The following is a 22,586-nucleotide window of genomic DNA, read 5'->3' on the forward strand; positions in this document are numbered from 1 at the left end:
CTCCCTACGTGTCACAGCAACAGCAAAGACAACACCCAAGACCTGAGCCAGCAGCCTGGAACCCAACCCAGGTCTCCCATATGGGCTGCAGGGATCCAACCACTGGAGCCATCATGTGATGCCTCCCCAGAATCTATAAATGACTGGAAGACGCAATCAGGAGCCACAGCTGGGAATCAGACTCCAATTGGGGAATATGGCTGACGTCCTAACTGTACTGCTGCCTCAATCACCAGGCCAAACCCCCCATTTTTGTGATTGAAGTATTTACTTCTTGTTCAAAGATTTTAAAAGGCAATAAAACTCCACAACACTATGAGAAAATATTTTTCACAGGGGGAAACTGAAAACAGTCTGTGCCTTTGATAGCTCAACTGAATAAAATGCAAAACATTTCCCTCAATCCCACTGCACTTTCTCAGTGCGACAATGCAAATTAGTACAATTTTGTCAGTGTAGACTATGAAACCCCAATACTTTCATACTGCACTTTCACGAAATAGTAAACCTTCCTCCAGCACAACCATATTGAACAGTCACAATGCTATAATTCCCCCTGTGCTCTCAGTTGCTCAGGTCTGTGTTTTTTAAAATACTTAATATGAAACAACTTGAAAGTAGAAGCTGATCATGTATCTTCTGAAAGGAGCTCCCTACCAAAAAGTTTTCTTCTTGAAACTTGCTGCTGGAGTCTTAAATTCATCAGTATTTTTAAAACGTGCTTCATATATTTTTCAAAAAAAATAAGCCCAACATCAACATATTAGAAACTGAAGTTCCATTTGATTATTTCCATTCAAAATAATGATATATGATTTCATAAGAAACCATGCATTTTCTCAGAACCAGCCTTGAGAAGACAACTTGTGACACTAACCATCAATAATGATATTGGGGGATTTGGCATTCTGGCACAAAAGGTTAGACCAACACATAAGATGCTCACATCTGGTTGCCTGGGGACAAGTCCCATCTCTGCTGGAAGCTTCCTGTTAACATACACTGCAGGAAACCCCCAGAGTGACATGAGTGGAATTCCTGATCCCTGGTTTTGAACTGGCACAGACTCAGCTGTCACTGACATTTGGGAAGGAAACCAGCCAAAGGAGGCCAATCACAAAAAGATCTCTCTCTCTCTCTTTACCAAACAGTAATACAAAATAATTTTTCTCTTCAAAAGTGTTTCACTAAGTACATACAAAGATAATCTGCTGGGATTCGGAAGGGCAGGGAATTCATTTGCAGTGACAATAACAAGCAAAATGTGGCAAACTTACTGACTGAAATATAAATTACGTATGATCAAAGCATGGAGCTACAGCTTAATTCTAATTCAGGAAAAGTATTAAAGAGCTGGTGGGTGTTAACCATCATATGCGTGGTTACTTCAAAGAATTTCATAGAATGTAGAATTAAAAGTGTGCCAAAAAGTTTTGAAATCTTTTTTCTTAAAATCATGAAAACCGTATGCATGAATAAACTATGCACGAATTTCAAAATTTGTTGCAAAATAAATGTACTTCATTTTCCACAAACCTTCTGAAATATTGTAGGAGGAAGGCTTAGATTTTAAGAACAAAATGCTAGAACTCCAATCTGAGACAAGTCATTCTTTCGCTCTAAATTTACATGTGCAGATCACTTTTACAATCTATAAAAGATTTCAGATAGCCAACAACATGAAACTTACTCTTTACAAAGACGACACTATGATCATTTACCAGAGATTCACTCCTGAGAAGTGTACCAATATTATTTTACAGATAAGAAAACAGGAAAGCTCTCCATGGTGTACCCTAGGGTCACACGACACAAGCAAAATTCTAAGACCAGATGCTGGGTACTTGGGCTCTGGTATCAACCACTATTCTATGTTGATGGAATAATATGACAGAATTCTACATCTCCTCCGAAGACCACAATTTTTAAAGACATTTCATTGACCACTTGTGTATGTGAGTTACAAAGGCATAGTTGTATACACTAGGTAAAATACACTGAGCAGGATGCAGGTGGAAAATTATCACTTTGAGGGATTTTTTTTTTTTTTGGCAGTAATGAAGCTGTAGCAAGATCAAGAATGGGAAGGTGGAAAGAATGTTAGCAATGCTACAGACTGTAAAGGGAACATTCTAGAGAAAAACCAGAGTTAAGTAGAAAACAGATATCAAAGAAATCAAGGTTTTGGGGGATTGGTATTCAGTGTATGCCTTAAGGTTCCTCTTGGGATGCCAGCAACGCTAACAGAGTTCCCATCTTTGAGTGCCAGCTCCACTTCCGATCTGGGCTTCTGTTAAAATCCACCCTGGAAGGCCATAGATGTTCCAGGCACTTGGATCTTTGCTATCCACATGGGAGACAAAAATTGAGTTCCTGGATCCTGATTTCAGCCTACTGCAGATTCAACTGTTAGAGGTACTTGGGGAATGAACCAGTGGATTGAAGAGCACTCTCACATCCATTTATTCATTCATTGTCTCACTCTCTGCCACTCCTTCCCTCTTTCAAATTAATGAAGCATTTTAAAAATATCATCAGAACAGTACTTAGTTGTCTATACATATGACCTATGTGGCTGGGTACTTTTGCTCTTAAGCAGAAGAACTGGTTGCAATAGAACTATTGGTCCTCAATACCAAAAATACGGGCCCAAGCCAATGGCTCAGTGGCCAAATCCTTGCCTTGTAAGCACCAGGATCACTTTTGGGTGCCGGTTTGTGGCTGCTCTACTTTCCACCCAACTCCCCAATAGTGGCCTAGGAAAGCAGTAGAGGATGTCCCAAAAGCCTTGAGACCCAGCACCCACGTGGGAGACCCAGAGGCCCCTGGCTTCAGATTGGCCCAGCTCCAGTCATTAAGAGCAGTTCTGGAGTCAACCGGTTGATGGAAGATCTTTCTGTCTCTCCTTCTCTGTAAATCTGCGTTTGCAATAAAAAACATCTTTCAAAAAAACAAAAATAGTTGCTATGTAGCTCTTTAACATTTTCTCAAACCTCTGTCTAGAGTAACCTGTCCAATAAAATTTCTCTAGCAATGAAAACGTTCTGCATCTCCACTCTTTTCTACATTAACCACCAGCCACAGGCGGCTAAATTTTAAAATTTTAATAGATTGTCAAATTTAGCTCCTCAGTCACATTAGTCACCTTTTATATGTTCTATGCACACATTTGACTAAAGCATGTTAAGAACCGAATTTATTTTATTGTAATTAAAATTTAAGTAGCTATACACAGCTGAGGAAAATTTAAGAACATACATTTTCCGCAGAGTAAGATACTGAAGAGAATAAATAAGGCAAAAACTTAAAAGTAATCTGCCCAAGTAAACAACAGAAGCATATGCCTGGTCTTTGGGAGCAACTTGAATACAGAGATGAGGTTGGCCCCATCTTGTGGGATTGGAGAGATACGAGGGAAGGCAGGAACTAAGTACAGACACCTGACTGAGCAATCAGGTATGGGGAGAGGGTAGTTCTGGGTTCCTTTCAACTGTACAAGTCCTTCAACTGTTTCATGAATAAAAGAGTGAAAAAAGGAAAGTACCTCAGAAGAGAGGGATTAAAAAGTATTGCAAGCAAGTAAGACATAGACACCACCATTATGCCAAGTTCAGATTGTGCTTTAAAAATAACAAGTGCATTGTTGCTTCTGAAACAAGAGATGTGCATTTGGCATGAGGACCTACATGAGCTAATGCAGCAAGAACAAGTTTGGACTTCCCTTTCAAAGCCTTGAATGCTCTCTTAAGGAACAGCAGGCCATTCAAAGGTCTGGAGCAGGGGCAGGAGCTGCTCCAAAATTAAGCTCAGGAAGCACTCCTGGAGAGCAGTGTGCATCTGACACCTGAGAGATAACTGATCCTGGGTCAGTCAGGGCCCTACAAGATCACATGGAAAACGAAAGAATGAGGAAAGAAAACATGGGGAAGCTAGAATAATCATGGAGAAAGAATTAAAAATAATAAAGAAGTACTAAGGGAAACAAACTTTTATTACCTGTTAGCTTTTATTATCTATGAATATCAGGTTTATGCTCCCTCCAGGGGATAACGGACAAGACTAAAGAAATCAGCTTTGAAATAGGAACTGAATTAATATTTTATCAGTCACTGCAATTGGGCCAAGTTCTAAGTCTGGAAAGCAGTATACACTAAGTATTTCAATCCACACACTCTTCCCTTGATGGAGATCATGTTATGCCCACTTTACAGCTGTGAGTTCTGAGAAGGCAAAGAACTCTTATGACAGGACAGCCCAGAATGCTGTATTCCCTGCCTGCAAGGAAAACCCTGTGAAGGATATTTTCATTTTAAATTTGAGTGTTAATCTTTTCCCCTAGCCTCTCCTTTCTCTGGGCAGAGATCTCGTTAGCCCATTAGTGGCATTTAGCAGATGCTCAATTATTAGCTTTAAATAAAAGCCTGCAAGTGTAAGCCCAGTGAGCTGCAATAGGACTCTTCTGACACATTAACACAAATAAGGAGAAGCTTCAAGAGGTAAATGGGCAATGCTCAACAAAAACAATGACTAGCTCAAAAGACTACTATTGCACACAGACAGAGAGAGCTTTAAGCATTCTGAAGAGGGCATCATCTCACTGTATTCACACAGTGGCATCCCATCTAAATTGCAGATACTTGGCCTGGGGCAGGATCAACTGACTGTTCCAGGAAACCCTCCAAATTGGGTAATTGCATACTTGCAGCACAATAATAACCTTATGGTAATTTAACCACTAGGGATATTGTTTTCGTAAAAGTACTTGGAAGGCACTTCTCTGCATGGTAGAAAATATTTTTATATTGTTTTACACAGAAAGACATTTTTCAGCTGGACTGACCATTTTCTATATCAGCATACATACTCAGAAAACCTTACACCACCTCTGGCCACAGATTACCCATCTAGCCATCAAAGGACAGTCCACAGACAGCTGTACTCCAGCCAGAGCATCTTGGATTAAACTGAGTGAATTGGCAATGCTGCAAAATGCAGTCAAAAGGAAAAAGCGAACAAAGGCTTTCACGAAATCAATACCTGTTATCTGAACTGAATCCATTGTCAATGAAGAGAAAAGGCATGAATGGATGAGTTTAAAGATTCTCTGGTTGTGAGTCATGCCTAACAGTAAATTAAAAGCAGTAAGGACACACTTTTACTTGTATTCTAGAGAAAAATGCAGAAAGAGAATTGAAAAGGAAAGATTTAGTTTCGTGGCAAAAGAAGGCAAAAGAAACAACAGTTCAATAAAGCATCCAAAATTAAAATCCAAGCAGTTCATTTCAAAACTTAAGCTTCTGAAAATCAAACAGAACTCTGAAGAACAAACTAAAAAGTAGATTTTTAAAGGCTTATTTATCTGAAATGCAGAGTAACAGATATAGAGAGACGTATCTTCTCATCAGCTAATTGACTCTCCAAATAGCCCCAATCTTTGGTGGCTACTCCAGCCCAAAAACAGCAGCCAGGAAGTGCATCTGGGTTTTTCTGCCAGTAGCAGATTCACACATGCCTGGCCCATCTTCTGTTGCCTTTACAGACCCTCCAGCAGAGCCTGCAAGTAGAGCAGTTAGTCCTCAAACCAGTACTCAGATACGGAAGGCTGATACTGCAAGCATTGTCTTAATGCATAGCACCCCAATACCAGCCAAAAGTGCTTTGTTTTTTGCTTTTCTTTTACAAAAAAACAAACAAAAAAACCAAAACCTCCATTCCTTAGCTCTTCTTTAACACTTATGACATTTTTAGGAACAGATTTCCCTAATAATAAACTCAGAAACAAGCCAGGATAAGGGGCTGGCATTATGGTACAGCAGGTAAACCTGCGGTCCATAGTTCCACTTCTGCCTCAGTTTCCCTGCTAATGACCTGGGGAAAGTAGTATGGGATGTGTCAAGGATCCCTATACTTCTGTGAGAGACCTGGAAGATTCTGACTCCCGGGTTTGGCTGGGCTCAGAAATGGCTGGTGCAGTTACCGGGAGTGAACCAGTCAATGGAAGGCATGGGTAGGTGGGTGGGTGTCTTTCTAAAACTCTCACAAATAAATCTTTCAAAAAAGATAAGTCTGACCCTGCACAGTACCATAAAAAGCTAGTCCAGGCTAGCCAACATTTGTATGGTTCATGTCCCAATGTTCTACTTTCCAGCCAGCTCCCAATCTACAGACAGAGAAAGCAGTAGAAGATGGCTCAAGTCCTTGGAACTCTGCAACCACAGGGGAGACTCAGAAGAAACTCCTGGCTCCTGATCAGCTCAGCTCTGGAACTGTAGCCATTTGGAGAGTAAATCAGGAAACACAAGAGGTCTCTCTTTCCTTCTCTCTGTACATGAGTTTCAAATAAAGGTAAATCTTTAAAAAAAACAAAACAAAGAATGAAAACTTCACCAAATAAGCACAGTTTCCTGTAAAGCAAGACTTAAGATTAAGGATGCTTCAAAAGGCCCAAAAAGAATAATTTTCAAAAAGAAAAAAAAAACATATTTGAAAGGCACATTTTACAGAGACAAAAGGAGAGACAGAAAGTCATCCATCTGCTTGTTCATTCCCTAAATGGCTGCAAGAAGGCTGAGCTGAGGGCTCAGTGTGATGGCCTAGCAGCTAAATGCTCACCTTGCACCTGCCAGGATCTCATAGGGGTGCTGGTTTGTATCCCAGCTGCTCCAGTTCCCTTACAGCTCCCTGCTCATGGCCTAGAAAAGCAGTAGATAATGGCCCAAAGCCTTGGGACCTTGGGACTTTGTACCAGCATGGGAGATCCAGAAAAAGCTCCTGGCTTCAGATTGGCTCAATTCCTCCTGTGGCAGCTACGTGGGTAGTGAACCAGCAGATGAATGATCTTTCTCTTCAGTATCTTCTTCTCTGTATATCTGTCTTTCCAAAAAAAATCAACTGGAAGCCAGGAGCTTCTCCCAGTGTCCCAAGGACCTGAGCCATCCTCCACCACTTTCAAAGGACATAAGCAGGGAGCTGGATTGCTGGTATTGCACCCAGGGCATAAATTGGTGTCCATATGGGATGTTGGCACCATAGTGTGAAGGTTTAATCTAATACACCATCCCATTGGGCCTGAAATTAATCTTAAAGAAAGTTGAGAAACATCCAGAGAATCTAGAGCAGGCAAAGAGGCATGTTCTTCATCATCAACTCAGAATGGACAATGCTTCTATGACAAAATCCTGATGTTAGCAATGGTTTTACACAACAGCAGAAAATGATTACAGTTCTTAGCTGGAGACAGAGTGAGGAGCAGCCATGAAAGTTGCAGGTTACGTTGAGACAGTCATGCTAAATGCTTTAAAGGAACTATAGTCACCTGCCAAAGAACAGTGAGCCATAGTCAGAAAAGATACTGCAGCTTAAACAGGAAACCCTTTCTTGTTCACAACTGTCACAGCCACAATTTGCACACAGTACTGCTATCTGCTGTACTTTCAATTTTTTTTGTTACATCAAGTACATTGCCCCATAAATTGTAGTGGTATTAGAAATTAAAAACAAATGAACTAAAAATTAATGTTTTAGAAAGCTCACAGGATAAGTGTCATCTAAGATCACACTTTTATTCTTTAAATATTTAAGGGAAAATTACTATGGAACCTTTTTTGGAAAATTAATGTAATAAATCATACCTATATAACTTCCTGTCTTCACTGCTCATCAAAACAGCCTTATACACAGACATGGACATTCACACAGATGAACCCTGTGGCCTAGTAAGGCAATACTGATTACCACTTGAAATGTTAAAGCAGATAAAATATTATGTCTTTTCTCTTTGCCTTATCCTCAAAATTATCGGAGGACCTTATTGGAAACTACATCTTTGTTCCCTCTGTGAAAGTTCGTCCCGCAGCCTACACACTATCTTCATAGATAAAATATTTGCCATCTACATATTACCTTAGTGAAATATTTCCAATTAACATTATGAGCATCTGCAACTTGAAGACAGGGCAACCCACTTAATTATCCATGTGCTTTTTATCTAGATAATGCTAACCAAGCCCATTGTTCCCCGTCTTTGCTGTTTTTTCCTCACCTTTCTGCCTGCTAGCATGTCTAGTCAGAAACAAAAATCTCCACAGGACCATAGGATAAAATCAGCATTAGAAAATTCGTTTATCGTATAGTCATTAGTTAGAAAACAGTCACTATTCACAAAAAAGTTACACTGTGCCCTAATTATCCACACCACAAAGATCAGATAATGATCAGTAGAGTTGACTATAAAATAAAGGGATTTTACTGCCCACATTATCAGAAAATGACAAGGTAGTTTAAATCACTTAAGATTCTTCCTTTTGTTAAACATGAAAACAAATTACGTTCTATAGACAAAAAATACTTATTTTTTCCTTGATGATTCCCTTCATGAGATTATTTTCCAAGCTGATTCCCTATTATACTCCAGTCCAGCACCTGGAATACTGCCTGGCTTACAAAAAGCATTTAACAAGTGGCTGGTAAATGCAAGAGACACAGTAGTGAAGAACAAGAATGAACAAACTGACAGTAAATTCTAATGCCAAAGAAGGCAATCACTTTCTAACACGCTGACAGAGTGTGCTTCCATGTGCGTGGAAGGGTGCCTGTAAGCACTTGTTTGGAAGTTCTAACACTGCTATGATGATGATGAAATGGGATGAACCCTAAAAGAAATGTGATACACTGAGAACTTGATACTCTGAAGTCTAAGAGGTTTGGTTTTTCATTCTGATTGACCCTTTGTGCACCCAGTGAACATTTGCAAGTCACTTACCCTTCCCTAAATTCTTCTTTAAGAAAATGTTTTTGAAAAGGAAGATTATTGCTTGTTTCAACATAATAATTTGTTCTGTGTCCTCTAAAATTTCCACACTCACACATACAGGCCTGTGTCAACACAAACACAAATACATTAAATGAGAAATCATCTGGAATAATTTAAGAAAGTTTTAATCTCACAGAGCTATCATTTCCTACAAATTCAGCCTTCAAAGTCACTATGTATTTGGTCAGAAAAATAAAATCATTCCCATTAAATTGACTTTTTGCCAATTAAAAATTTTAAAAGGAATACTTTCAGAAATTAATATCGTGATAAATTCCAACCAAATTAGAACGAAGAGGTCAGTAATTACAGATCACATTTTAAATGCCTCTTGAAACAATCAGGAAAAACAAAGATATTTAAAATTAATATATGTAAATGACCTTGAGCAGCCAAGCCACACTATTCTTAAACAGTAATCAGTTTGTCAAAGACTAAGTTTTTTCTTTTCAAATCTAACGATTTGACTCTAAATAACATTAAGGTTTTAATATAATTTAGCTCGACAACATAAATAATAAAATTATTTTCTCCTAGGGCATATTATCTGATTGTTGTTTTCAATCCATGACTTTTGACATGTGGATATGGAAATCTGGTAACATTACATCAAGTTAACGCTCAATTCTGAAATCCTGGGAATCTGACAGGTGCCACACAGATGTTCTGGTTCGGATACTTTATCTCCACCATGTGAGTTGTTTCCTACCTGCATTATGTGTCTTTGTCTTGATGAATGAAAACTCAAAAATGCCCTCTATTATAACTTGAAAATCAATAAACATGGTAGGAGCAAAAAGAACCACGTATGAGAGATTTCATGGGTCATTCCGGGTTCTGGTTGGATGGATGTATTCTGACATAATGAAAATAATTACTGAAGATTTTCTGCCAAACTAACTTAAAGAAACAAGATTGCTATAGTTTTTGAGGGCTAGAGGGGTGGGAGGCTACTAAAGCTATCAAGATGAAATTCTAAGAGACACTGAAATGAGATGGAATCAAGAAGATACATGCAAGGGGACCCAGGAAAAACACTGAACAATTACATGTCTTTTCCACCACAGTGGATAATGGAAAACACACAGAAATATGGTGAACAAATGGAGGTAAAGGACATTGAAATAGCTGATTAAAAATGTTGAGAATTCTACATTGCGCTCATCATTTCACTTCCTTTCAGGGCTGTTATCTGAACTGTCCTGTGAAACAGATGTAAGTTTAGAGAGTAGCGTTAAATGCATCACAGATACTGGACTCCACAGTGCGATTCTGAACAGAATCTGTGCAACTTAGAGCAAGAATCTCATCTGTCCTCTTAGATGCAGTTACACAATCGAATTAAAACTGCACCTAATTCATAAGTGTGTTGGAAGGATTCAAAGCTTATGTATCTGCTTAGCATAAAGCCTGATCAAGCACTCAATAATCAGTACTGCTGTTGTGAATTTGTTGCCATCATTAGGGCATGTAATGCATTAGCTATTAAGAAATTGATCCAAAAAATGGATAGCAGTCACAAGCTGGAGATGGAATTATACGTGAGTTTCCTTCACAATGTATGATACACTCTCCAGATAGTTAATGTGTTATTTTAGCTCACTTTTGAAATACTGAAGGACTGGGTGGCCTTGTGGCACGATGGGTTAAGCTCCCCTGATGATGCCTACATCCTATTTCTAGGTGCTAGTTCAAGTCCTAGCTGCTCCACTTCTTCAGTTTCCCACTAAAGTGTCTTAGGAGGGTAGCAAATAGGGGTTCAACTGGTTAGGTTCCTGGCCCCACTTGGGAGCCCCAAAAGGAGCTCCTGGCTCCTGGCCCAGCTCTTCCAGCTCCATTGGGGAATTTAACAGAAAATGGAATGATTTTCTGTCTCTCTCCCTCCCTTCCTCGAAGAAGATAAAACAGTAGTAACTCTAAAATTTCAAGGGATACACTGAACATATTTAGGTGACTACTTCCAAGTGGAGCATTATCAATCGAATTGCACAGATCAGTAAGACTGTTTTACTGACCTTGTATTGGATTCTGAAAAATTAGATGTTCTTATTACAATTAGAGATCTGGTACAAGGCAATTCCTAAGAAATTCGTCTCTGCACTTAACATATGTCATTTATCAAGGTCTGCTCACCGTGTGTCGCCCTGATGCATGTGTAGAAGAAATGCAGGACCATCGAGATTGGAGTGCAATGACATAAGAAAAAAGAACTGTATTCATATATACATTGAAGAGTAAATAAGGTAAAAAAAATTCCAGAACTATACACATGTTATGAATCCTAACATTTTCTTCAACTGACAGATGGGAAGGAAGTAAAATTTTCCAATTTTTATAATTAGATGATTTAATTAGGCTATTTATCACCCTATGCTCATAAAAACAACATTAAAGCACACTGCAAGCAATGAATAATGTGGTCATTATGAATTTTCCTTAAGCTAAAAAACAGAGCATTTTTAAGAAGGAGAAAAATACTCTTACTGTCTAGGAAACATTTCCAAAGTAGCTGCTAACTAATTGAAAGCTTCCTTCTCCACACCTTTGGGACTGATGTATAAAATATGCAGATTTTACTTGTCCAAAGACCATCTATTAGTTCATATCTAATATGGATATTTACCAAATATTTCAGAGCTGTATATATATATATTTTTTTAATTCTTCCCATGCATCATAATAATGCTGAAAGGTTTCAGTGAAGGAATTAGAAAAGATCTAAAATTGAGGCTATTATACAAAAGTAATATACTTTATTTAGAAGCTACTAATTTAAACTGAACTCAATTTTAGATTTGTTGTTTAGTAGCATTAAAATTTAAGAGAAATTTCATAAGATCTCACAATATTTATTTCCATACCTTTAGAGAGAATTAAATATGACTTTACCATAGGTTATTATAAACATTAAGTAAACTAAATCATTGTTTTACCTGAATCATAAAATGGACACATTGGCTGTTTTTACTATATACCTGGTATTTATGCACATTAGCTCAGCTAATCATTCCAGGTCCAATGAAGCTATTATTTTTCTCTTAACCATACCCTGGATTATGCCACATGCCACAAAACCTCAGGAATTTGCTTATTTCTAATTTATGCCACTTCATGCATTTTTGTCTACCACTCAAAACTGCTTCTATGTGACATGTTTCCACGATGTCCATGGCAGACTAGAGAATCCTAAGGATGAAACAAAGCTGTAACAGCTAAAGGCTTCACTCTCAAGTGACAAGTCTTATCCTGCTATTGGATTAGCTAAAACTAATCACATACTCATGCGTATATAGAGAAGTCCAATTCTCCGGCGTGCTCTAGCTAACAGAAGGTTCATAGACCAGTGACATCCATCCCAGTCTGAATGTGTCATTTTCCCATATTATGGGAGAACAAAGTTTACTTTCTCCACCAACTGAACCTTACTGTCCCCACCCCATCTACTCACAAAATTAGGGTATCAGACATTTGTTCCTGTTTAAATAGAGTGGAGGAAGGCAGTCAGAAAACATGTGGCTTAGAATAGTACTTAACTAAAAAAAAAAAAAAAACAGTAGTACTTAACTCAATTGATACTCAATGGAAGACTTAGTAAAATAAGAATTTGTGGAGAAAGATTGTGTAAAAGACTATTCTAAGAATCCAAGCATTTATTAACTTAAAACTTCTTTGACAAAGTCGGTAACACTGTTTTTATATTCTGTTAGCTATTCAAATTTTTATCTACTAATTTTATATTCCTTTAGCTACTCATCATTTTATCAACTGATTTCTTTCAATAAATATATACACTGGTCAGGTCCACAACACATTCTGAGCATTATTCCTCCCCATCTTTCTCAAGTATTTTTCACTTAATTTGTGGATTTACTTAGAAATGGTTTGAAAGATTATACTTGCTGACTGTTATTTATTCAATTTTACAGCATTTTAAATTCATATAATATAAACAAATTTCTTGTATTTAATATACATTTAGTCTTAAGACTTAGGATATCTTAATTGCTAGTTTTCAAATTAAAAGCATACGGTCTCTAGTTGTGTTATTCCTACTTGGTACAATTTTTTAAATTAGTATTTTCCACTATTCCCCAAAGGGCAGAGTTAAGTTGAATCCCTCTCTAAGTATGTCAGGGCTTTGATTTTAGCTGTCCTCATACATTCAACTGTAAACTTTGAAACTCAAAATTCATCCACTGTATTTTCTTGGATGTTTTAAGAATAGCATTTCTTACACAATTGCCTCATGTATCAGCCACATGCCACAAAAATAACAATTCATACCTTTAATATACTCAGTTTGCTATCCATATATTAAAGTTCACATTTACATATACATCTTAAAACTAATTCACAGAAGTCATTACCTCCTATTACCACAAAGATTCATTAGCCTTCTACATTAGCAGATATCACACCACAATGGAAAACAAAGATCCTGTTCATACAGTTTCTCCATATGACTTAACATGGAAACATTCCCTAAAGCAGGTAACTTCAACCATGGAAAAAAATGCTTTTAATCAGCTTACACTGTACAGCATGAACAAAGGAATGTGAGCTGCCCTCCAGGAGGTGCTAAGTGCTTGGGTTTCCCCCGACCATCTGGTAGTAAATCTGGTCAGAACTGATTGAATTTCCATTGTGCGTTGATTGTGCCATGTATCAGGCAATCCATCCTCATGTAATTGCAGCATTCCTGTAGCTTACTCGGTTCTGTTCTGAAGCTTCAGCAGCATGACAAGTTGAGAAAATTAGATACAGCACAGCACTCAACCAATGACCTTCAGAATATAAATTAGAACCCGTCGCTTAAAACCACTTTCTTGATAAGGTTATTTTGAGGGACCTTATTTTTTAACAGATGATTTTTCATACTGACCACACACCTAAATTTTTGATATTCAATACAATAGTGATCATTTATCATTTTATATATACCTGCTGTATATGAGCAAGCTCACTTCTTGAGAGTTTGTCAAAAGAGGTTGTTGTTTCCACATGAATGTATTGCTTTCAAACTAGAATTAAACTCTTAAGATCAATATTTTTACATTCTTGAAAAATGCTAAGAGAATAGATGTTGTGTTTCCATCACAAAAACAGTAACAGGAGCACAGGTGTCTGTAATAGTTGCTCTACAGTGTGTATATATATACATACACTTCAAAACATCATGCTACACATAAAACTATGTCAATTGGAGAAAGCAAGACTTGGGTTGAGTTCTTGGTTCCCAGCTCAGGCCTCAGCGCGGTTCCAGCTGTTACAGACAGTGTGGTAGCCAACTAGAGGCCTGGAGGTCTCCATCTCTGCATTTACATCTTTCTTCCCATCTCTCCCACTTACTTCGCGCTCTCCCCCTCCCAACCTCCATCTATGTCTCACTGTTCAGCATTCAAATAAAAAACTTTGAAGTTAAAAAAACTAATGGATATAATGTTGACATCTTCTTAACAATATTTAAAAAGCACACTGAATTTCCAAAAGCAGTTAATGTAGTTGAGCATTTGTCAAAATTCAGCGTTCTAGCAAAATTCAGTAGGAAGACATAGACTTTAAATTATATATTTCTGATTTTTTTTAATGCCAAACAAAATTTCATATAGAAGAATTTCCTCTGGGCTTTTTTTACAGATAATACCTAGGAACACCAAAATAACTGCGTATGAGGGCCCAGCACGATAGCCTAACAGCTAAAGTCCTTGCTGGAACATGCTGGGATCCCATATGGGCACCAGTTCTAATCCCAGCACCCTGCTTCCCAGTCAGCTCCCTGTTTGTGGCCTGGTAAAGCAGTCGAGGATGTCCTAAAGCCTTGGGACCCTGCACCCATGTGGGAGACCCAGAAGAGGCTCTGAGATTCTGGCTTCAAAATGGCTCAGATCCAGCCATTGCGGCTGCCTGGGGAGTGAATCAGCAGACCAAAGATCTTTCTCTCTGTCTCTCTTCCTCTGTTTTGTTTGTTTATTTTTATTGGAAAGTCAGATACACAGAGAGGAGGAAAGAGAGAGGAAGATCTTCCCTCCAATGATTCATTCCCCAAGTGACTTCAATGGTGGGAGCTGAGTCAATCTGAAGCCAGGAGCAAGGAACTTCTTTTGGGTCTCCCACACAGTTGCAGAGCCTGAAGGTTTTGGGCCGTCCTCGGCTGCTTTCCCAGGTCTCAAGCAGTGAGCTAAATAGAAAGTGAAGCCATTGGGATTAGAACAGGCACCCATATGGGATCCAGGCACATTCCAAGTGAGAACTTATGCCACTAGGCCACCATGCTGGGCCCCTCTCTTCCTCTCTGCATATCTGACTTTCCAATTTAAAAGAAAAAAAAAAAGAAAACTGGGTGTATAATGACTACAAATATGGGAATCCTTACAGAGAAACAGAATTAAGCAATAATAAATTTAATACAATTGTAATGAATTATATAATCCTCAAACTCAGAAAAATAACATGGACACACTGCTGCCATCTAATCTTCAAACTCCATTCACATTGCAGAAAAAATATATATACACACCACACACACATATACATGTAATTCAGAATTACCCACTAAAACTCTTTAGTCTCCTTTAATTTAGAACTGTTTCTTAGTCTAAAATACACTTGAAACAATGCAAGATTTTGCAGTGGGCTTCTCATGCAGCTGGCTAGTTACGGGAGGGGCAACACTCTGACATCGGAGTCATTACCAGCACTCCAGCTCACCCTCTTCTAGCTAGGTGTGTGGCCTCATGTGCAGACTGGCTTCAGTGCCCCCCCTGTGGCCTATGACACCATCACTGCAGCCTTTAGAGTTCTAAAGACAAACACATCCAAACTCCATCATTGAGTTTATGGGTCTGAATATTCTCACCAAACACTAGTTCTCCCTATTTTTAGATCTAGTTTCCACTGCCATATTCTCAGTGTTACATTCCAGTTATAGCTCTATTGTATTTAATTCTTGTTTCCAGTGCCAGCTTATATCTTCCCTGTTAGAATGACAAAAATTCAGATATGTGGCTTGCTTGACCCATTGTGGTCTGTAACAAGAGCTCACAGACCTGCTGAGCCACTCTTGAGTCCATGTTTCAGACTGTTCTCTTGTTTCTTCCAAGAACTTGTAGTCCCTAAAGGGAAAGAAACCACCCAAATTCCAACTTGGCAAAAACAAAGAGTCCTGTTATGCAATAGGTTTAGAATAAGCAAAATCCCCTTTATTTGTATGTTTGCCTTTAAACAGGTTTCTGTAAGAGAGGGGGAAAGAAGAGATGAAAAAAAACGTATACTGGATTCAATCACCTCCATGTGTTACACAAGTCTAACCCACTCCCACAGATATTTTTTCTTTCTTCTACTTCCACCAACATTTACCCCTTTGTATTTTACTCTGCCCTTGGCATTCACACTGTATGCCTTCAGCATTCACTGAGCTTTAAATATCACCTTATCTCATTATATACTCAAGATCTGAAGCTCCACATCAAGCTCTCCCCCAATTTTCTAACTATTATCGTCCATTCCCCATGATTTCCTCCACTTGGATATTTGACTCAAATTTTTGCAGTAATGGTAACTTCTTTCTTCCCCACTCAATCATTAGGTCTAATTTAATCTGGTTCACTAAAAATTCTTCCTTCTAGTCCCCCAACCCATTAGACATGTCATTTTAAGCTAGTGTTACTGTAAGCTTGCCAAAAATTTTTCCCCAAATTTCCTAAAAAAGTGTCAGATGTGTTCTCCTCTAAGACTTTTATGACATTATGCCTAATAAAAACGCTGCCATGGATCATCACTGCCTTCACAGGCTTTGCAAATCAAAGAGCTAATGGCTGGAACAGGCACACAGCTTAACACAGTAGTGGTGGGGGCAATTATTAACACCATTTAAAGGGTTAACAACTGCTTAGTTCCAACCATGCAAGAATATTAACCCATCGCTGCTGACACAATCTTTTTGTTTTTCCAAGAGTTGTTTAAAAGCTGAATTATTAAGGGGAGTTTGGACGTCAGAAGAGACCTCCCATGTGGAAATGCAGACAACTAATTAAACAGCAAACAAACACAGAAAGTGCATGTGGGTCAGATAAAGTCTACCTGAAAGTTGACAGCCAGGTGAAGACCAGCAGCGACCACCATACACCAACTGGTCTACTTTGAGAATCCTCCAAGGCTGTTTGACTCCTTTCTTCCTCTGATTTTGCTCTGTGGTTCTCATTCGGTAACACCTTTCCTTCTTTCTATATCCAACTTAATTTTTTTTTCTATATCCAACTGGAAGATTCTGTTCAAATGTTACCATTTCCCCAAACTTTTGGTCCATACTAGCTTATGAGAATACCTTCTTCAAACGCTAAGTGCCCTGTTCCAGGGGCAGTCCTAGGCATTTCACAGTCCCCCTAACCCTCCTTAAGCCTTAGAAAACCAAGATACTGAAGGTTTCTCAAAGTTAGTCGTTAACTGGGCTGCAACACAAGCCTGTATTGTTCCGGCCAGAAGAAATAGGATATTCAGGTTTGGGTCATTCATTGTGTCACAGGTGTTACGGGCAAAAGTTTAAAATTCCTTAACCTGACTGACAGGACCTTTCACAATGTGGCTGTCTCCTTCTGTGTCTTGATAATTTCCTTATATTTCTTAAGAGCCTAAACTCCTAACTCTTCTTTTTCTAGAACTTAGCATGCCAGCCCTCCTGCACTTGGCACATGTTGTTTTGTTTGCTTGGAATGCTTCTACCACTTCTCACGTGTCAAAGCCCCACTCGTGCTGATCTTGGATTAAAATTCATTTCCTTAACATCCCTTGTATATTCAGTCTAAATAAAAATTGCCCTGTAATCTCTTCAGTTACTATAACTCCAGGTAATTTGGTGGTCATTTATTCAATACATGTCATCCTCACCACTGTATGTGGAGTTCCTTCACTTTCAATATTTTCCCTGCACCATATAAAGAATGAATAAATGATTAATATTCTCTAATTCTTACAGAACATTTTAAGACTTGGCCAGGACTAAGAAAGCTTAATCTCCTAGCTAGTGAGAATTTGCATATTGTCAAACATGAAATTTCCACTGCAGAAGTGTTAATCAAGCTTAACTCACTTTCTAATAACCTTACCTGCAATCCTTTCCTCTCCTGTTAGAGTCACTGGCAATGCTAACATTAAATCCTAAATCAACTGGTATGTGAGAATCTTACACTGAATGTTGTTTTAATAAAAACAAAATAAAAGTGGATTTCAATGTTGCCATAGACAAAGATAAATTGATGACCCAACGAGGCAACTGAAAAATAAAATGGGAGACTGAATTGCCTAATCCTTTGGCGAGTGGGAGCTGCATTTCCTTCTTGGGTAGGTAACAGCTTCTCTAATCCAGCAGAAAATATCTACTTTGCTGTTCCACATAAATAAGTTACCACGATGTCTAAAAGCTTCACCCTCAATTCCAACTCTCCACTGAAGTTCCTATAAAAGAGATGCATCAGGTCCTAAATGTCAACCACACGCAGTGATCACCCAGTTGTGAGAAGCGATTCGTCACAGCATGAACGCACCTGCGTATAACTGGGATTTGTCTTCTGTAGATCTCAGATTACAGCACTGGAAATCTTCATGGAGTATTTTATAAAGCAATGCACCACAATGCAAGATCTCTTCTATAGAAGAGATTTCTTGTTCATTCCATTAAATGTGTAAACTACTAGGTAGTTTATGACACTGAATACTAACAATATATGCGCTAGAACTTTTTGGATTCTGAGAGAAGTTCACTTTCATAAGAGAGATGCCCTGACAGCAAACAAGAACCTCACTGGCCTCTGGGAAGTCGAAGAGCATCAGGGACTGTTAACCACACAAACGCAACTCCATCTAGAAGGGAACAACTAGCTGTGGAACAACGCCTTCTTACTCTACTCACAAACTTGCCCCTGACATCTTCAAGATTCCAGCTCCCAGGAAATTCAGCAAGACTCATTCACACCATGTTGTGTCTGAAAACGCCTATCACCAAACACACACATATAGTAACAAAACCAATAAGCCAAAGTATTCTATTATTAATAACTTCATGCTGTAATTTTAATAACCCAAATACCAGCTCTGCCCTACACTTGAAATAAAGATTAAAACATAAAAATAAGAACATTCCTTTTACCTCATTAAGTTTCCCTTTGTAGATAAAAATTAATCAGAAGCTTCTGCAATTAGGTGTCTAACATAGTAATTTATTCAAATGTAAACCATTTGCTAAATAAAGTTTACCATGGGCTTCCTACTTCTACCTCCCTCCACAATCCTGCTCTGCAACCAAAATTCTTAGTAGGATTAAGTCACCTCAAATAACAAAAACAGGCTCAAAATCCTATCACTATGAACTGCTATCGTCTTGCCCTCATATAAAGCAGGTGTTTTATATGATTGCAAGAGTATAAATTGTTAATTCAGTTACAGTATTTTCAAATGTTGGTGATCAATAGAGGGTATTTTCTTAATGCAATAACCCTTTCACAAAAATACTGATGACATTTTCAGCACACAACTTTAAAATCCTTAGATAAGCAGGCAAGGCCTTAGAAGGAAAACCAAGAAGCCAGAGCTGTGACATAGCAGGCTAAGCCTCCCCTGGGGCTTTGGCATCCCACATGGTCACTGGCTCATGTCATGGTACCTCCATTTCCAATCCAGCTCCCAGCTTCTGGCAGGAGAGGATGGCTTTAATCCTTGACCCCCCTGAACCCAAAGGAGAGACCCAAAGGAAGTTCCTGGTTTCAGATCAGCCCAGCTCCAGACACTGAGAGTGAACCAGCGTATGGAAAATCTGTGTCTTCCTAACTCAACATTTGAAAAGAATAAGTCTGGGGAAAAAAAATAAAAAAGAGCACTAAGTGGTTAGAAGTCTTCAGGTCTTAAGCATCTTTTTTGCTGGGCACTTCAACTCCAGCTTTCTCTGTATTACCTGAGCCTTCATGGAGCATTTTGAACCCCTTCCACTTTTCCTTGCCACTGCCTTTGGGCTGGCCCTCACTGATTTGCACTTGGAGTATCCCAGTGGCTTCTTAACTGAATTCTCTGCACACATATTTTATGGTAGGGATGGCCCCACAAAATAATCATGGCATTATATTTTATGACACATATGTGTACACAAAGCATTGAGAACAAGGAAAGGGAGCCTAGGCTCTTGGGAAAGCAATAACCTGTTTTGATCTGGGTGACAGTAACAGTTTCTTGCTCCTAAAATGACAGAGTACAACCATCACTGTTGTATCCCTAATATTTACAGCATCCACTCTATACATGAGTGAGTTCAATTCTTTCCTGGGTTAATCATCCAAGTATTACCGTATCTGCTCTGAAGAAACTGAAGCACACAGAATGAGGTAACTTGCGTGTGAACGCACAGCCCAGTCCCTGTGAGAGGCTGAATTCCAACCAAAGCGGTATGACCCCAGAGTGCATGCTCATAATGTCCACAATTCCCAGAAAGTGTGGACTACTTGACTTAGACCTAGTGCATGATTCACTGACACAGAAGAGAGGCTCAATCAAATTTTATGGGGAAAAAAAATGTGAAATACAGGCAATGTGCTTAAATCGAACTGGAATACCATGTTATCCCTCACCCAAAATAAATGTGAGGACACTGGGACACAGTGAGGGCCAATTGCATTCTGGGTTCCCTACGCTGACCAAGCAAATAGTTGTCAAACACAAACCAGACCGTGCCATTCCCTTCACCTCCTTGGTGAAAGGAAATATTGTTCCCTCACAGTTCCACATGGGTGAGCAAGAACACCTTTAGGGGCTGGGAGCCCAAGAGGTGCACTCAATATTTCCCACAAACTGTCTCACCCTCGTCCTGCTAGTACTACGGTGCACGGTAGTTAATTGTGATACAAAGATAATCTTAGAAGCACTTGTAACTGCATGTCAAGAAATTCAGCTCTAGGAGGCCAGCCTTCAGTGCAGGGTGGGTTAAGCAGCTGTCTGCATATGAACACTCTTTATCCAGCTTCTGTTGACACACTTGGAAAAGCGGCGTGAGAGCCCCAGTGCTTGGGTCCCTGCTACCCAAGCAAGAGTCCACCCCACTGGAGATTTTGGTTCATGGCTTCCATGGGTCGCCATTTGAGGAGTGAACCAGCAGATGGGCGCTCTCTCTCCAACTCGCCTGCTCTCTGTAGCTGTTTAGGATCTGTTTATTTATTTGAAAGGCAAACGAGCAAAACTGAACAAAAACCTCATGGCCACCATGATTTCTAAAACCACCCAGTCCATCTCTGCATCCTTTCAGGCTCTCCCTCTGCACTGTCACAAACACGGCAGGTCTACAGACGCAGCCCAAGCTTCCAAGCTACTTGGGCAGTTAGGTACATCCCACCCCGACCTAATCCCAGAGACACCAGTCCTTTCGTCTACCATTCTAGCCTGGACAGTTACATGGACCCATAGTGCCAGTCACATTTCCAAGCTGCTTTGTGCCTTCTGGACTTTGATACCCAGGCTCTTGTCCACTTGGGAGATATACACCCATCCTTCCAAAACCTACTTGGGGGTTGGGGTAGGGGGATGTGTGGAAATCTTTCCTCTGCTCTCCACAGCGTTTTACTATCTAGCAGTAACTGGCTGCTTTATCCAAGGGCTCCACTTTGTTTTCCCAGGAGGGGCCCTAGTGTTACTCCTCTCAACACCCTGAGCGCGCAGCAGAGTCTGGTCACACAGGTGAAAGCTGTTAATAAAAACCTAGAACACCATAGTCAACCAAGCCTCTAATGAGAAGACCTCATGGGCACGCCCTGAGAAGCTGAAACGAAACGTCCCCCAACTTCAATTTCTTCTAGTACGGCACAAATCGAATCCCAAGTCCCGGGCGGGTGGAGGCGGGGCACCCCATCAAGTGACGGAGGTCATGGGGGTCTGGGGCAGATGGGGGAGAAGGTACTCACCAGCTGGTGGAAGGCGGATATCTGTTCTCCAGCGTCTTGGTCCAGGGCTTGTACCAGCTAATCTGCTCCGCAGCCTTGCCCCAGAACCTCTCCGGGTCGGCCACCGACGCCGCAAAGTGGGTCTTGTACTCTCCACCCCCGCCCGACGACAGCGCGCGACAGCCCCGGGCCCCGAGTGCGCTCCAGGCGCCCGGGGCCACGTACGCCCTGCGGGCCGCGCCAGCGGCACCCCGGACCGGAGTGGACCCGGGCAGGGGTGCCCCGAGTCCCCCGGCGCCGGTGACTTTGCGACACTGCAACCACGACGGCTTCATGAGCGGCGTCCCCACCCCGCAGGCTGCGCTACCCTCGGCCGGCACTGGCGTTCGCTAGTTCCGCGACGACTGGGGCGCAAAGGGATGGACCCGGCCCCGAGGGAGCCGGCGAAGGGGGCGGGGGCAGAAATTCTGTGATGTGCCCGCTGCCCAGAAGTTTGGAAGTCACACTTTGAGTCGCCAGGAAAATCTGACCTGGAGTCACCGGGAGAGCAACAGGCTGGGTGGGAAAGCCGGGGCGTCATGGAGGGAGGTGAGTGGCGCCACTGAGAGAAATCCAACCTCTTCGGGCTGCGGCCGTGCCGAAAAATTGCCCTCCCTCGGATAAAGGGCCTCCCGACTTCCTCTACCCAAGCACTCTTGGGAGGAGACCAGAGGACCCCCACCTGTTTCCAAGCAGTTTCCAAATTGGCAGCCGGTGCGCGCGGCTCCTCTGGCGAAATCATGGTTGCCGACGGCATCGCCTTCGGCCTAAAGTGGAAACGAGCCACCCTGAGCACTGTCTTTCAGCTAGGGCCCCGAATTGCT

The 22,586-nt window shown here is 40.4% G+C and overlaps 1 protein-coding gene across 1 annotated transcript in view; it reads right to left on the bottom strand.

Moving 5' to 3' along the window:
• ACSS3 (acyl-CoA synthetase short chain family member 3) overlaps window positions 1-22,058 on the bottom strand; it is a 154,235-nt gene extending 132,177 nt beyond the window's left edge. The window contains exon 1 of the mRNA XM_040989908.1: window positions 21,745-22,058. Coding sequence (XP_040845842.1) covers window positions 21,745-22,058 — 314 coding nt within the window. The remainder of the gene's footprint in view (window positions 1-21,744) is intronic.
• Between the last annotated feature and the right edge of the window lie 528 nt (window positions 22,059-22,586).

This window comes from Ochotona curzoniae, unplaced genomic scaffold (genome assembly GCF_017591425.1).
Source record: "Ochotona curzoniae isolate NIBS_2020 unplaced genomic scaffold, NIBS_Ocur_1.0 contig_1014, whole genome shotgun sequence".
NCBI lineage: Eukaryota > Metazoa > Chordata > Mammalia > Lagomorpha > Ochotonidae > Ochotona > Ochotona curzoniae.